General features: G+C 38.7%; 1 protein-coding gene across 2 annotated transcripts in view; it reads right to left on the minus strand.

Annotated features, from left to right (window-relative positions):
- Positions 1-15,670, minus strand: part of PTPRK (protein tyrosine phosphatase, receptor type K) — a 723,664-nt gene extending 707,994 nt beyond the window's left edge. For both annotated transcript variants that reach the window (XM_027848590.1, XM_027848589.1), the window contains exon 1: positions 15,490-15,670. In XM_027848590.1, the coding sequence (XP_027704391.1) occupies positions 15,490-15,586 (97 nt within the window). In that variant the 5' untranslated portion in view covers positions 15,587-15,670. The remainder of the gene's footprint in view (positions 1-15,489) is intronic.
- Positions 15,671-15,876: the final 206 nt, after the last annotated feature.

The following is a 15,876-nucleotide window of genomic DNA, read 5'->3' on the forward strand; positions in this document are numbered from 1 at the left end:
ACAATTTATTGAGTAGGGGTGTGACATGGCCAGAACTTCACTTTTAGGAATGGACAGGTAGAAGGCCACTCACTGGCTCTTGTAGTCAGAGGACCTGGATGTAAATCCCTGCTCCAATGTGTCTTGCTTGTTCATCCTAGGGCAGGTGATTTAACCTCCCTGGTCCTCCCTTTCTTCAACTCTAAAACAAGGGACTGGACTAGATATCTTCTGAGGACTCTCCCAGTTTTAGATCTATGACCAGTGATGCTATGATTTTCCTATGAAAAGTAACAGGATAATACAATTTTTCTTAAACTAAATGCCTTTATGGCCATGTGACTGAAGAAGATCCTTAATTTTAATCACCTCAGGTTTAAGACCACATTAAGATCAAGGGAACAAGACAATATTTTCTTGTGCTACTGTTTCAATCTTTCATTAAAGGTACCAAGATAATCTTTACCAAAAATCTGGATCCTCAAACAATAGAAATTTTGTCATCTAAATGTCTAAAAAAGAGCTAAAAAAATAACAACTTCAGTTCTCATTTTCTACATCCTTGTTAAATTAATCTTTTATTCTCTACTTAATGCCCTTTAAACTACCCCAGGCCAGTCAATGAGGAAAACAGCAAAAATGTTACCAAACATCAATCAGTTATATAGTGTTTCAAAGGGTTTACTTTTCTCACAACTCTCGGAGATACTCTGCATGACCATTATTATCCCCACTTTACAGATAGGAAAACTGAAGCTTAGGAAGGTTAAATGACTTGCCTGAGGTCACACAGCTGGTTTCAGCAAGGGGATTTCAACTCAAATCCCCTGACTTCCAGTCCAGAACTCTTATCTACTCCATTACACATCCAATGCACACTCCAAATACACTTTGAGTTAGATCTTAAAAAGAAACACTTATAAGGTACTCTCTCAGTAATAAACACCCTTTTATACTGAACCAACCAACAATATATGACTTATCACTTCCTCTACCTATCCCAAGGCCAATTCACTCACTGAATATTAACCAAGGGATCTACAGCCCCTTTTACCCAAAGCAGATAAGGTTTACTACCCATCCTCCTTTTTGGAGGGAGCTTGGGGAGGGAAGCCCCAGACCCTCCCTAGGGCCTGGCTGTGCACCAATGATCTTTCCTTTTTAACTTAGTTCCAACTCAAACTCTTCCACACAAACAGATTCTCTTTGCAGGTGAAAATGTGGAACAATGGAAAAACCAATGTATGTATGTCTTCTATCCCTGGCTCTGTAACTAGGTATGTGACATAGAGCAAGTCACCATTTTGAAGCCCTAGTTTTTGCTCTTTAACTTATTCTTCCACAGAACCATTTGAGGGATTGAATGGAAGTTGTTGTTGAGTCATTTCAGTCATGTCCAACTCTTTGTGACCCCATTTGGGGTTTTCCCCGCAAAAATATTGGAGTGGTTTGCCTTCTCCACCTCATTTTGTAGATGAGGAAACTGAGGCAAAAAGGGTTACGTGACTTGCCCAGGGTCACACAGCTAGTAAGTGTCTGAGGTCACATTTGAACTCAGTCCTCCTGATTCCAGGGCCGGCATTATATCTGCTGTGCTACCTTTGTATATACTAAAGCCCTTAGTAAATCATAAAGAACTGTACAAATGTAAAGTAGCATTATTATTTCAATTATTTATTAATGTATTTTATTATACTAGCAATAATATTCATCTGCCATCCTCTTACAACTTTTACATTTACTCTAAGAAAATCTTTTTTTCCCCTGCCTTTATTTCATGTGAGAGCCAGCAAATGAGCCTAAAAGGTAGTGTGTGCAATGGAAAGTGCCTGGTTCTGGCATCAGAAAACCTAGGTTCAAGTCCCAGCTCTGCCACTTATTCCCAGTCTGACCATGGGCAAGCCACAACCTTGCTAAGCCTTAATTTCTTCATCGGTAAAATCAGGAGAATAGATTATAGATACCTCCAATCCTAAGGCTGATAATAAAAGCAGCACCAGGAATATCCCTGTACCAAGAAAAGGAAAATCCTGAGTTGTGCAATGAAATTAGACATCAGGATCACTGCCCTCAATCTGTAAAGCTCTTCAAAGTAGTGCAAAGATCCCTTTCAAAATTTCCACAAAGGATTCAATCTACTCTCCTTCACTCTTCTGTAAATTAAATCTGCTTTTACTCCAGCAACATCATTGGAATTTTTTTTTAATATGTTTACTGCTTCCTATTTTAATTACTAATATAGCAGCAGCATCAATAATTAGGATCACAGATCTCAAAGCTAGAAGGGACCTCAGGGGCCACCACATACAACCCCCTCATTTTACAGCTGAGGAAACAGAAGCCTGGGAAGATTGGTGACTTTTATTCCAAATTTATAGCATTTCAACTATATTATAAATTAACTGCACAAGTTCCTCTGAATTAGTTTGTAAATGTAATCATATTATAAACCTTTAAACTTAAATCCACTGATTTCCCGAACAAATCAAAGAGAAAGAGAAAGGACCCTTCTATACAAAAATATTTATTGTGGCCCTCTTCTTTAAACATCACTGTTTTTTCAGGGATACCCAATATCTGTATACCCTGGAAATAGTCTCAGAATTATCAACACTATAGACAAAATTAATGGCTTTGAGTTGACCAGCATATTACCCATAATGAGTTAAGCACAAAAAAAAAAATGGCATAAAGGACAACATCAAGGGTATGTATATCTGAAAAAGGAGGTGGGTCAGTCATGTAATAACAGAGAAAAACAAAAGATTTTCAGCCTGAGCAGAACACTGACACACCCAAAATACTAAAATTATCAGAAAGAGGCCCAGTATATCAGATAATATCTTCTATAGGGCCTTCATGGAAATATAGGCACAAGAATTTCAAAGGATGAGAATAAGCAGATGGTTTGAAAAAGGGGTGAGCAGAAGGGATACCCACACCTATGAGATCACAGAAGCATGAAAGGATGTCATTCTGTTTACTCCTCCACTAGAGTCCTGTTCTGATGCCTTGTTGTGGCATGGAGGTTAACACTGGATTCTTCACGACCATGTCCATGAAGCCTCTTGTCATCAAATCCCATCATGCAAAAAAGACTCCAGGGGAATGGGGTGTCATCTTACTGGCATTACTAAAGGTTGGCCTCCAGGTTTTGAAATTTGGGGCCATAGAAACTTGTTTAAGAATACTTACTAATGCATGGAAGGGGTTGCAATCTGTGTCAGTTAAAGAAGTATCCCTTACCATTGAAATCCCAGATAGCTGAAATTTTCTAACATTTTCTCAAAATTATTTTTAAAACCAACAGAAATAGATAAAAAATTATCAGTAATATCATCACTATTGTTAATTTTGGGGTCTAGGGCCTTGCCAGAACTAAATTTATGATGGAATAGTATTCCACTTTAATATTTAATGTCCTTATAAACAACCCTGTGGTCAGTCTTCTTTAGCTTTGTAATTTTGTACAACAGTTGGTAAACTGATAAACTCTCCTGTACCTGACTATAGAACTTCAGTTTTAAAAAAGGATTACATTAAAGATTGATCGGATTTTCATTCAAGTGGAAGAAAAAATATATATTAAAAACCTTTCCACACAAAATAAGTTTATTCATAAATACGTAAACTGGTTGAAAGCATTACATCATGAATCATAATGGAAGCTAGGTGGACACAATAAATCACTATAGGGCTGGGTTTGGAAAAAGGAAGACCCAAATTCAAATTCAGCCTCAGACATTAATAGCTGTGTGGCTGTAGGCAAGTCACTTAACCACTGTCTGTCTCAGTTTCTTCACCCATAAAATAATGATAAAAATAGCACCTACCTCCCAGGGTTGTATTTATATAAAGTGCACTATAAAACAAAGTTGATCATCATTATTAAACAAATGAATGGACTAAAATGTTGCTCTCCTCATTTATAATTCAATTATATTCAAAACAATCCACCTCATAAGGCTGTAGTCAGGAAAGCACTTTGTAAATTTTAAAACTCCACCTAAATATGAGCCACAGACATAATTAGAGAAACTTACTAAGAAGGGATTACATACAATCTTAAGCATTTCCCTAGCATATGGAAGACTTCTAATGAAAGTATGTCTATTATCTAAGACCTCAATATCCAAGGTATACCAGGATGTAGGATTCCTTTGGGGCAGTAATAAGGAAGCAATATTATCCAGGCTAACAAACACTCCTGATTCAATGAAATTTTTGATGAAATGATGTAACAATTCACTAGTGCTTTTGTTACTGAGACTCTCAAACAAACTTCTCATGTGCCTAACACATGGTAGACTCAATAAATGTTAACTGACTTTCTTAAGGAGTATAACACAGTAGCACTAATAACTAATGTTAAGATATCTGCAAAGTTCTTCTTCGTATTCCATCTCATTCAATCCCACAATAACCCTAGAGGGTAGGCATTACAGAGATCGCTATCCTGAGTTTACAGATGAAGAAGGTAAGCAAAGCGTAAGTGACTTGCCCAGTCATTACAGAGCTAGGAAGTGTCAAGAGATGGCATACGGACCCACTCCTTACTGATCTCAAATATTTCTCCATATTGCCTCAACATACACTCCCAGTTGAAAATCATAACTATTTTCAGATTCAATTTGAACAAAGGAAGAAAATTTCCTCCAAAACTTGGAAAGATACTTTACTGTTTGACTTCTATGGAAAAAAGGATAAGTGAAGTTAAAGAAAAGCCGAGGCCTAAAGAATACCCCAGGCCTAGCTATGGAGCTCTTCTGTCTTCCTTTTATTCTCTTGGATAATTACAGCTTTATTCATTATCAGTTCATCTAACATCCTGACAGCTAGGTGGTATACTGCATAGAGAGCTGACATGGGAGTCAGGAATATCTGAGTTCAAATCCTGCCTCAGATATGCATTACAAGTAGTAAGAGCGTGGGCAAATAACTTAGCCTCCACATGAAAGACTTGAACCTAGGTGTTTCAGACTATCCATTATGCTAGGCGAAATACACAAAACCATAGGGTAAAAAAATGCATGGTGAAAGTATTTTTATATTTCTGTGTAATTTCCTTTTGCCTTATTCATTTTTATTATCTCTTCCTTATTTGTTTTCATCATTTTGTTGCTTTTGGTTTACTAAAAATACCAATTGTTGTTCAGCCATTTCAGTCATGTCCTACTCTTTTTGACCCCATTTGAAGTTTTCTTGGCAAACATACTAGAGTGGTTTGCCATTTCCTTCTCCAGATCATTTTACAGATGAGGAAAAGTGAAGTAAGCAGGGTTAAGTGACTCGCCCTGGGTCACACAGCTACTGTCTGAGGCCAGATTTGAACTTAGGAAGATAAGTCTTCCTGACTCCAGGCTTGGCATTCTATCCACTGTGCCACCTAACTACCTTCCCTCCAAGATACCAATATGAGACATAACTAAGTTATATACAAGTCAGATTTTGTCAGTTCTACATTTTTATTAACTGAGTACATTCTTCTGAATTATGTTACAAAATAATCCTTGGATGAGTGTATAGAAACAAATATATTAGAGGGAGAGAAGAAATCCAGCTTCAGACACTTACTAGCCCCGGGTAAGTCATTCACCCTCTCTGCCTCAGTTTCCTCACCTGTAAAATGGGCTGGAGAAGAAAATGGCAATAAATAAAAGAAAAAGTGAGTGGCTTGGGCGGGCTTCAGTATTTTAAGAAATGAACAGAATTATCACTTCTGAAAAGTGTGGTTTTCTAAGATTTTCATTTTAAAGGTGACAATGAGAGCAAACTAAAATGTACGCAAAAAATATTTCCATAATGACACAGAGCCTGCTCCCCTCCAGCTCCTATACCAGTTTATACAAAGTATTCATCATAGCCACGTAACCAAGTTATGCCTGAGCACTAGAGATTAACATTAATTTACCCTTCTTGTTTTTCATTAGCCTCTGTCACAACCTTACCATTCTTTTGATATTTTCTGAATTGCTGGTGAGCAGTAAAAAAACAAATACAGCAGTCATGATTTAATCAGAGACTTCACTGCAGAAACAGCCAGGAAAAGAAGACACACTTAGAATAGTAAATGAATCAAGAAAAACACTTACAGGCTCATTAATAAGATGGCAATTAGGTCTTCTGGGAAAATCCATTTCTTAAAGAATGCCAAACTAAGCTAATTCATGTAAAATTATGTTTTGACACCAATACTGTACAGTGTATACGGCATCATAATTTCTCTTTTGAGAAAACTGACAAGGATCTCAGGGCTTTTTTTTAAGTTTTTTTTTTAAATATGGAGTACAGACAGCAACAAAAAGATTACTAGTAATATTTAATATGTTCTAAGTGTGAACCCTCACTTATTAAATGATTGCTTCCTGAAAAAAGGTACTCCCTTTACAAACATTCTTAAAATGCATCCAGAAGAGAAGTACCATCATCTAGGACAGTGGAGCTGGAATCCTTACCCTGGGGTGGGGGTGTGGGGGAGGCAGCGTTGCAACATGATTCTAATTTTCCATTTAAGACTAAGAATCTACAGGAAAAATATAATTGTTATTGGCAACATTTAAACAAATGCCATTTATTGTATTTGAGCTTCCAATATCAATGTTACCAACAAAAGTGTGCTAAGTACAATTCAATCTTATTCTGCTCTTAGTTCTTAGGAATCAGATATATTTTTGTTTTTATTTTTAATTGATGCCTTTTGTTTTTGTCACATCCATTTCCATATTTATCTCTCCTCCCCTTCTCTCCTCCCCCCTCCTCCCTTTCTCTCACCTCTGCTTCTTCCCTCTCCTCCCCTCCCTTTCTTTCCTCTCTTCTGCTCTCCTTTTCTCTCCCCTCCCCTTCAATTCTCTTCCCTCCTCTCCTCCCTCCCCTCCCCTCCTATTACTTCCCTTCCTCTCCCCTATTCTCTCCCCTCCTTTTTTCTCTTCTGCTCTCTCTTCTCCCCTCTTATCCTCTCATCTACCTTCTTCCCCTTCTCTTCTCTCTTCTCCTCCTTTCCCCTCCCCATCTCTCTCCTCCCCTCCTCTTTTCCTTTCCCCTTCTTTCCCCTCCCTACTCTCCTTTCTCCTCCCCACTTCTCCCTTCTCATTCCCCCATCTCTCTTCTTTTCCTCTCCTTTCACACCCCACCTCTCCTCTCCTCTTCTCTCCTCTCCCAGGAACCTTCCCTTACCATACTTAGTGCAACAACAGTGATAGTGAAGTACAGCTCCACATTCTTTTCATTCCCATTAAAAGCAGCTTTTTTCTTTCTGGCCCTTGAATTTGCATTTGCTTTAATATAACTGAACAGGTAAGCTATCAATAGGTAACTATTTTCCGTTTTTAAAAAAGCAACAATTAAATTCATGTTTCAGTCATCAATTAATTTATTATGAAAACTTTTTTTTCTTTATACTGAAGTCCACATGGCAAGTCTTTTCAAGCAGACTGTGTATATAGCCCGTACCCTGGAACACTTTGTAGCTCTATTAAGGCCATGGATAGTAAGGAAATTACTAGATGATTCAATAGAGAGTAGGTAGATTTGGGAGGATGACAGGATCTAAATATGAGTTTGTTCAACGGGTCAATTTGCTCAAATTGAGTCAAGGAACTTCATTCACCCAGGCTGCTGCCTAAATAGTTGTACTCTATCCCGTTGCTTTACTCTGACTTGGGGGAATTTCTGTAGCCAGTCAGCTGCTATTCTGCAAAGCAACACAAGAATGAGCTTCAGGAAAGTGGGGGCCCAATAGCAGCTGCTTTTTAGCAGAATGAAGGGAAAGGTTGAGGTTATATTTATATTTAGTCCCCAAAGATTCTTTTAACCTCAAAAGGTTAACTTATAAATCGTAATGTACACAAAGAGTCCTCTTGACAGCTCAGTTTTTCCATCTGCAAAATGGGGGAAGTAATCACCTTATCTTCAAATAAGCTGTGCAAAGATTTTAGGGGGTAGTCCAAAATTGTGATTTCATTTGGTTAGGACATTCCAGGAGAGTAAATTCCCCCAACCAGTGCAGATGCAGCAAATGTCCTGCAACTAAAAATCGTAAAGAACTGCCTGAGGACAAGAGGTTAAATGACTTGCCCAGGGTCCCACAGCCTGGTTACCTAGTGACCAGACAGGTGGATCTGAAACTCAAATCTTTCTGATTCCTCTCTACCCACTTTAATTCTGTATACTACCTTTCTACCAGGATGTGCTGATATGAATCAGGTGTCATCCATGGAAAGGTCTTAAGTAATTATTATTCGACATCTTCTTGGCAAAGACGAGTACTCCATCTTTCTGAGCTTCAACTTCCCCACCTATAAAATGAAAGGGTTGGGTTAGGTAATCTCTAAGGTCCTTTCTAGCTATGAATCCTATGATCACTTATTATCTCTCAAGTAAATAATTTATAGAGCAGCCAGATGGTGAAGTGGATAGTGCTCAGTCTGGTGTCAGAAAGACCTATCTTCCTGAGTTCCAATCTGGCCTCAGGCACTTACTAGCTGTGTGATCCTGGGCAAGTCATTTAGCCTCAGTTTCCTCATCTGTAACATGAGCTGGAGAAGGAAATGGCAAACTACTTAAGTACCTTTGCCAAGAAAACCCCAAATGAGGTCAAACAGTTGGACACAACAGAAAAACGACTAAAAAACAACAAAATATTAGTTTAAACACCTTAGCTAACTCATCTCCCACAGAATAGAATAATGACTACTGAAAGGTAAATTCTAAGAATTAAATGAGAGTGTATAATTTCTGTTCAGATTTATTTCTAATTGAATTTTTCTTGATAAGGAAACATGTAGCAATGACAATCTTACTAGAACTCAGGATCCCAGATGGAGAGCTGTAAGGACTCTCCATTTAAAAGATCAGCAAAGGCCCAGAGAAATGAATTCACTAGACTACGGTCATTCAGGTAGTAAGTAGGGGAACCAGGTCCTCTGCTTCTGGATCCAGGTATATCATTCCATCACACTAGGATGCCTCCAAATGACAGTACCCTCTTTATCATTTCCTTTAACCGTTCTGAAATAGTGTCAATCAAAAACATGTATTATTTCACTTAGAAATGCCAAATTTGTTCCTAAAACAATTACAAGTAACAAATTAGACACTTGTAGGTTTTTTTTTTTTTCTGGATTACCAATATGTAATAAAGAATGCCAAAAAATTCAGCTCAGTGTTAAGTGGATTAATGGCAATGTTCCATGATTCATTCCTTAAGATGCTTATATCCCAAGGCTTGGTTTTTTGTTTTTTTGTTTTTTTTTTCTCCCAGAATCTCAACACATAAAAAGAAGGGAAGGCAACAATCCTTTTTTTTTTTAAAGCAATTCATCACATAAGTTTTGTTTCCAGTACTGACTATAAATCAAAATAATTCCTTAAGCACTTTACTAAAATATTAAAGGAAAATAAAGATACCACACCCACCAACATACTCAGCATGGTAGTAGGAAAGCTATTTATGTAGCTATCAAACCATTTTACATTAAAGAAATCCCATTTTCTTTAGACCACTTCCTGCAAAAAAAAAAAATCAGGAAATGGATTTTTGGTCTCTAAATATCTCCAGAATCAGATTTCTTAAGGATTGTTTAATGAACATAAATATTCAAACAATGCAATAAAGTTTTCTGAAGAATATTTTGAAATTATTTATTATGCTTCAACAAGTAGAAGAATTTTTTTCAAGCTACCTTTATAATAAAGGATTTTAATAACTGAATCCATGTTTTTCTCCCTGCATGAAATATAATACCTATTCTGTGTAAGGCAAAAGATCAGATGACACAAAGTTCAAAAGTCAACAGTACCAATGTTAATCTATTATGTTGATTTGTATTTTGATATGAAAAACAAAACACCATGATTTTATGAATAGAATATTTGTAACAGTGACATTCAGCATGTGGTTTAATGAAGAATAAGCAGTGCTAAAAAGCATTACAATATTTTTAGAAAAAAGGAAAATCAATATGTAGTGTAGTACATGAAATAAGACAACATAGGGAAAGGGGGAGGGCAAGAAGAATCTTACAAATGAAAGCTGACAAAATAGATCTAACCTTAAGACAAGGTCTAGCTGGAATATGCCAAGAGGAAATTTTTGATCTACTGAATGGATGAGGTATAGCTTTTAAAGAGATAACAATGAGATAAACATAGGATTCTTCCTTCTCTATGAAAAAAAGTAAAAGACCATCTAAATACCCCTCTGTAAAGAATTCCTTTTTTTTTTCTTATTTGTACTTTACAAACAACAACAAAATAGAAGAACCTATAAATTCTCTTGGCTGTTTCCTGTCTGTCAGTCTTCCTGCATTCCTCTTTCTTGCCGCCCCCTGAAGAGCAAGCAAGGCGAATAGGAACAGGAAAACAAAATACAACACCCCAAACATGAAAAATCTCTGAAGTCCTTTTCAGCTCAAATCCATGTTTTTATAAACTTAGTCAAAGCTTTGCTATGGCCCGAAAACCATAGTAAATATTATTTATTCCTTATGCATTTACTAATACTTTCAATAACCCAAGAAGATACTGGGACTAAAAATATTACTAAGCAACAAAGTACGTTTCCCTAAATATAACTACCACATGGTGGCTATGCAGGGAAGAGTTGATAAACCAAGTGATATGTGATAGAGATAAAGACATAAAGTTCAATGGGAACATGACGGGCATTAGTAGTGGGTGTGAGTCTCATTTTCAGTTAAAAAAAAAGTGCCCAGAGCCAAAAGTGTTCTTGGTCACAACCCAAGACAATGGTTTTTTGTCACCCTAATGTACACAGTAACAGAGAAGGAAGAGCTGTCAGCACCTTCCATGCTAATGCCCCAGCACCAGCCAAATCTGTTTCTCCCCATCTGGTCAGGCCAGAAACAAAATGAGGTCCTACACAGACTAAGAAAATCAACAAACTAAATTTCTGTCAGATAAAGTATGTGGAGAGGTTGAGTTAGTCTATGAGCCATTCCCAGGAAATATCCTGTGGTAATACCTTTGCTGACATTTGTTTTGATTTTACAAAATTAATGCACTGAAGAGTGTTAATAGACATGCATGCAGAAAACTAAAATAAAGGCAAACTCTAAGATAAAAGACTTTTATGTTACTTTCTGCATATAAAACAGGGGAAGATAACAGCACAAAAATGCAACTTAGATGTAAGACTGCTAAATGAGATGCAAAAACTGGAAGAGAGCAACTGGATGCATATTGGCCTTGTAATATGACATGAAGCTATATTCAAAGTAGTATCTTGAGCTGCATGCAAAGACATACATTACACTAGAGAGACAATAGTCCCTCTCTAGGACACTGATAAGACTGCATCTAAAATACTGCATATTATGCTGGACACTAATACTGAAAACTGAACCGATAGGAATTCAGAATAAAAATTACTAAAAGAAATTGACTTGTAAAATATATTCAGCTCTAGTAGAATATTTAAAACACCAATAAGACACTCACCCACTTGTTCAGCAGAAGTAATGATTTGCGCAAGGCTAGTAAGTACAAAAAAATCCCAATCTCTTTTTCTTAGAAATGACAAAAATTGTGGTCTAGCCTGTATGGGTGCTTGTGGGTAAAGCTGGTTAAAAGGAACAACTAGTTGAAGGTGAAAGACAGAAAAAAATTATTTCCCATGCCAGGTAATACCTTGTGACATTTAGGATCTACATTATATCTTAAAATGTACAATTTTTACTTCACATTTTTGTGGCATCTTAGAGATAGTATACAGCACCTTATTTGATCCTTAACAACAATCCTGTATTGGATCCATTGAACAGATGAGGAAAGTAAGGTATAAAGAAGGTAAGTGACTTGCCAGGGGTCAGTAAGTCACCAAATATGATTAAGACCTGAGCTCTTGCGAATGCCTAGGCTTATGATCATCCAGGACACTGCTTCATCTGTCCACAAAAATCACTATACTACAGAACCTAATGTGAGGAGGTTTGGTTTCTATGTACAGATTTATCTTTGATTCACTGAAAAATCTCAGCAAGTCACTTAACTTTACTAAGTTACACCTCAGTTTCCCTATGAAACATGTGTTGCTATTTTAAGTGAAATATAGAAAAATGAGAGCATGTGATCATTTGAGCTTGACAGGAAGGTCTATTTAAAATGAGCTTCATTTACAGCATGTCTACACTTGAACCAATCACAAAATTCTTCAATATTGAAATAATTTTAAACTTTTTATCTACTACATTTTAAAATGCAACAGACTTGCAGCAGCTACTACAGCAGTAATGCTGAACATCAAACCTTCCAGTGGCCTTCCGGGAATGCTGCATAAAACAAGACTTGTTTGAAATGAGCTACACACTATAATTTCTTGAAGTGGCAAGCTGACCCTTGTGTATATAATTTAAAATGCATAAAATAGTAAGGAATCTTTATAACACTAACACCACCTTGTATCTGTAGAGCCCTTTACAAACTACAAAGTGCTTTTCCAAAGGGCTTCCCAAAAGAATTGTCTGGTCTACCACTTAAAAACCTAGTCAAGAAAAAACATCATAGGGAAAAATTCTACATTGACATAAGGACCTCAGGAGCTAATGTGCTTACTACATTTCTAGTATCTATGTTTTTTCATCAAGCCTGACACAGAATTTGGAATTAGTACCAGCAATAACCCATACCAATGTTCTGATAGTCTCAACTAAAACCATTCTTAACAAAACAGGTTTTTAATTTCTACAACTGGGCAGTTCAAAGACTCACATTGAGTATCGGATTATATGTATATCAATCTTGTATCATACCTAACGCAATTTTCTTTATTTACAAAACTTATGTTGCACACATATGTTACATCCATTAAGAAAGCACATCATTTTAATTTAGTTCAATATAAAGCCAAGCTTTTTTTTTTTCTTAATCAGAAAAGAACATCTAGGCATATCCTATTTTTTTTAAGGCATATCCTATTATAATTATTCAACTAGTTGGAGTTCACTGTATAAGACAACTTATTCCACCTTTTATTCATAAAGATATGACATACAAAAACATACAATGGGTAAAGAGAATACCAGAAAAGCAAAGAACATCTACTCAGGTCAGATGGGGTCAGATAATTGTTTATTATTACTCTATCCAGATCATTATCCAGTCATATCCAGACTCTACTCTGTCTACATATTGATGGAAAACACCTAATGAGTTTCACTGTCTTTTACCTCCTGGACAAAACAGCCTTTAACTGGTCTGTTCCACCATTTATTTGCCCCTTAGTACAACAATGTATAATGCTTTACTCAGAATGCATTATATGTGGAAGCAGACCAGATATAAATCACAAATAAATAAATAAATACTCAGTACAAAGGACACCACGGAGAGATTAAGATAATGTTAAGGTTAGTTTACTAATCTCAAAACTTTTATAGGAAGCCCTCTGATGGATCATTTGAGGTATCGGAACTGCTTACAGTAGACAATCTCCTCTCTTGATTTAAAAGCATTCTTCTGAAGAAAAAGTTATATTTATATACCACAAGAAATGTGTGTGAGGGGGAGGAAGGCTCGTTTTCTTTACTACAGACTGTATCCTGAGCTGCTGTAACAATAGTGGTTACAACTCTTGACTATGTATAGTTTAATCACTCTACTAGCCAGGAGTTCAAACTTTCAATTAAAAAACTCCTTGTCTTTTTCAGTTCAGGCACTCAATGGGGAGACAAACACTGTGGCAGAAATCAATACTCCCTCCAACTTGCCTGCATAGAATGCCTTACACATCAAGAACAACTCCAATACTAATAGTCATACTAAGTCGGAGATGCATGCAGTAATGTTTACTACAAGGAGAATTAAATTCTATTATCAGATCATTCATCACAGGCAGCAAATGCATTCTGCATATATCACCTTCATGGCTAACATTCAGAACACAGCTTTTATTCCAAGTGTTGTATTTCATAATCTCTGCCTGACTGCACTGCACACACAGTACATGGAACTACCTGAATTTCTCTAGCTGATTCCCTTTATAGATCCTGGGAAAGGAAAAGGGGGTTGGGGAAGAGGGAGAAAATAAAGCCATACTGGTGAAACCCTTTAGGCCGAGGATTTTTTTACCCTCCAGAAAACTGGACAATCACAACCACGTGAGGAAACCGCCAATTATAAACTAAGTTAATTATCCATCTCCAGAATAGACATGCTGATAACCTAGATAGCTGTGAAGCTTCTTCCCCGCTCTGTCTTCTCTATAATAACTTGGCCACCTCTGTGTCTCCATCTGCACAACCAACCAAAGCAGCAGATGCAGTTCCCACCGAAGTGGAGCTGTGGGAGCCTGGCCAGCCAAGTTGCTGGGACTGGCGGGTAGGAGCCACAGAGCCCCACTGCACGCCGCCATCCACCAGGTGAAACTCACAATGCTTCAGAGGAGACAGAGGAGGCAAGCGACAAAAAGTTACTTTATTTGGGAAGGCGCCAGTCGCACAGGAAGGGGAGCAGGAACCAGATCCGTTGGAAGGGACCGGGCTCAATGGCTCTTCTTGGCTTGACTTATGAGCCAATATGTTTGTCTTCCCGGAGAGAGGAGTTTCACTTCATTCCTGTCCCCCAATCCCCCTGCCCCATCACCTTGATCCTCCCCTCTGCCTAGTTCCAGGTGCCTTAGCAAAGCAGTAGTCGGATTTCTAAAACCTACTCCGAGCTCCCCACTTATGCGAGGGCTCAACCTTGTCCAAATCTGGCTTCCATGGAATATGAATATTGTTTGCTGAAGTCATGTTTCGTGCACACGTTAAGTCTAGGTGAACAAATCAACAATACAAAGAAGAAGAGTAGCTTAACATTACTAGGCAGGCTGGCGGGAGACAGGGGAGGGAGGAGAAAGGGAAGAAAGAAGTTAGACAATAGTGGCAGGTTCGATTATTCCCGGGGCAAACACTACCTGGCAGGGAAGGGAGCTCTACATTACTACGTCCGCCACAAGTAGGAGGCCGGCTTCCCCGGGGGGAGGTTTGATTTTCTTTCTTCCTTTCTTTCTTTTCTTTCTTCCTTTTTTTAATGAACTAGTACCAAATATCAACAAGAGCTACAGGGTATCCTTTGAAGAAGTCCTGAGTATAGTTTTGCTCCCCCCTTACCCTACTAACCCAGAGCGAGCAGCACTCGGCTGTTAACAATCCCTGGAGGAAAGGCTAGGCAACCGCAACACTCCAGCACAAGTACACCGAGACGCCGCCACCTATAAGTGACCTGAACCCCGGGCTGGGAAACCATCCGAAAAGAAACAATGGGTTTGCATATCGAAAGTGACCAGAACGAAAAGTGCCTGCCTGGCTCCCCTCTCCTGCCCCACGGTTCTCAAGAACCAGAAACTCGAGCACAGTCCAGGGCTCCGCAGCACCTTTCCTCGGCCCGGGACACAGGGGCTTCTTCCCTCTCCCCTTCCCTAGCCCTCCAAGGAAGCCCCTCCTGCTAGAGCACTGCCGAGAAAGGAGAAGGGGAGAGGGGCAGAGAGACACGCGCAGCCACTATGCAACTTACCTGCGGAGAACTGGGCTCGGGCAGCTCCCGGGAAAGGCCACAGGGCGAGGAGCACGAGAGCCACGAAGGGAGGCAGCGCCCACGCCGCTGTATCCATGTTGAGTTGAGAAGTTTTCCAGCCGCTTCGCAAATTACACCCCCTTCCCTCCCCCGGTGGAACCCAGGAGAGGCGAGAGCTCGCGGGTCGAAATCCGGCCTCCAACAGCCCCCGCGATCACTTTCTTTGGGCTTCTTCGCAGACTCCAAACTAGCTCCGGGGAGCAGGGGAGACCTTCGTCCCGGTGCGGCCGCGGCGACTCTCCATGCTCCGCGCTGGCGGCGGCGACTCTTGTTAGTCCAGAGTTACTTTGGTGGAAGGCAGAGGGAGGGAGGGATTGAGGGGAGAGG

This window comes from Vombatus ursinus, unplaced genomic scaffold, assembly GCF_900497805.2.
Source record: "Vombatus ursinus unplaced genomic scaffold, bare-nosed wombat genome assembly UNPS02006779.1, whole genome shotgun sequence".
Lineage (NCBI taxonomy): Eukaryota > Metazoa > Chordata > Mammalia > Diprotodontia > Vombatidae > Vombatus > Vombatus ursinus.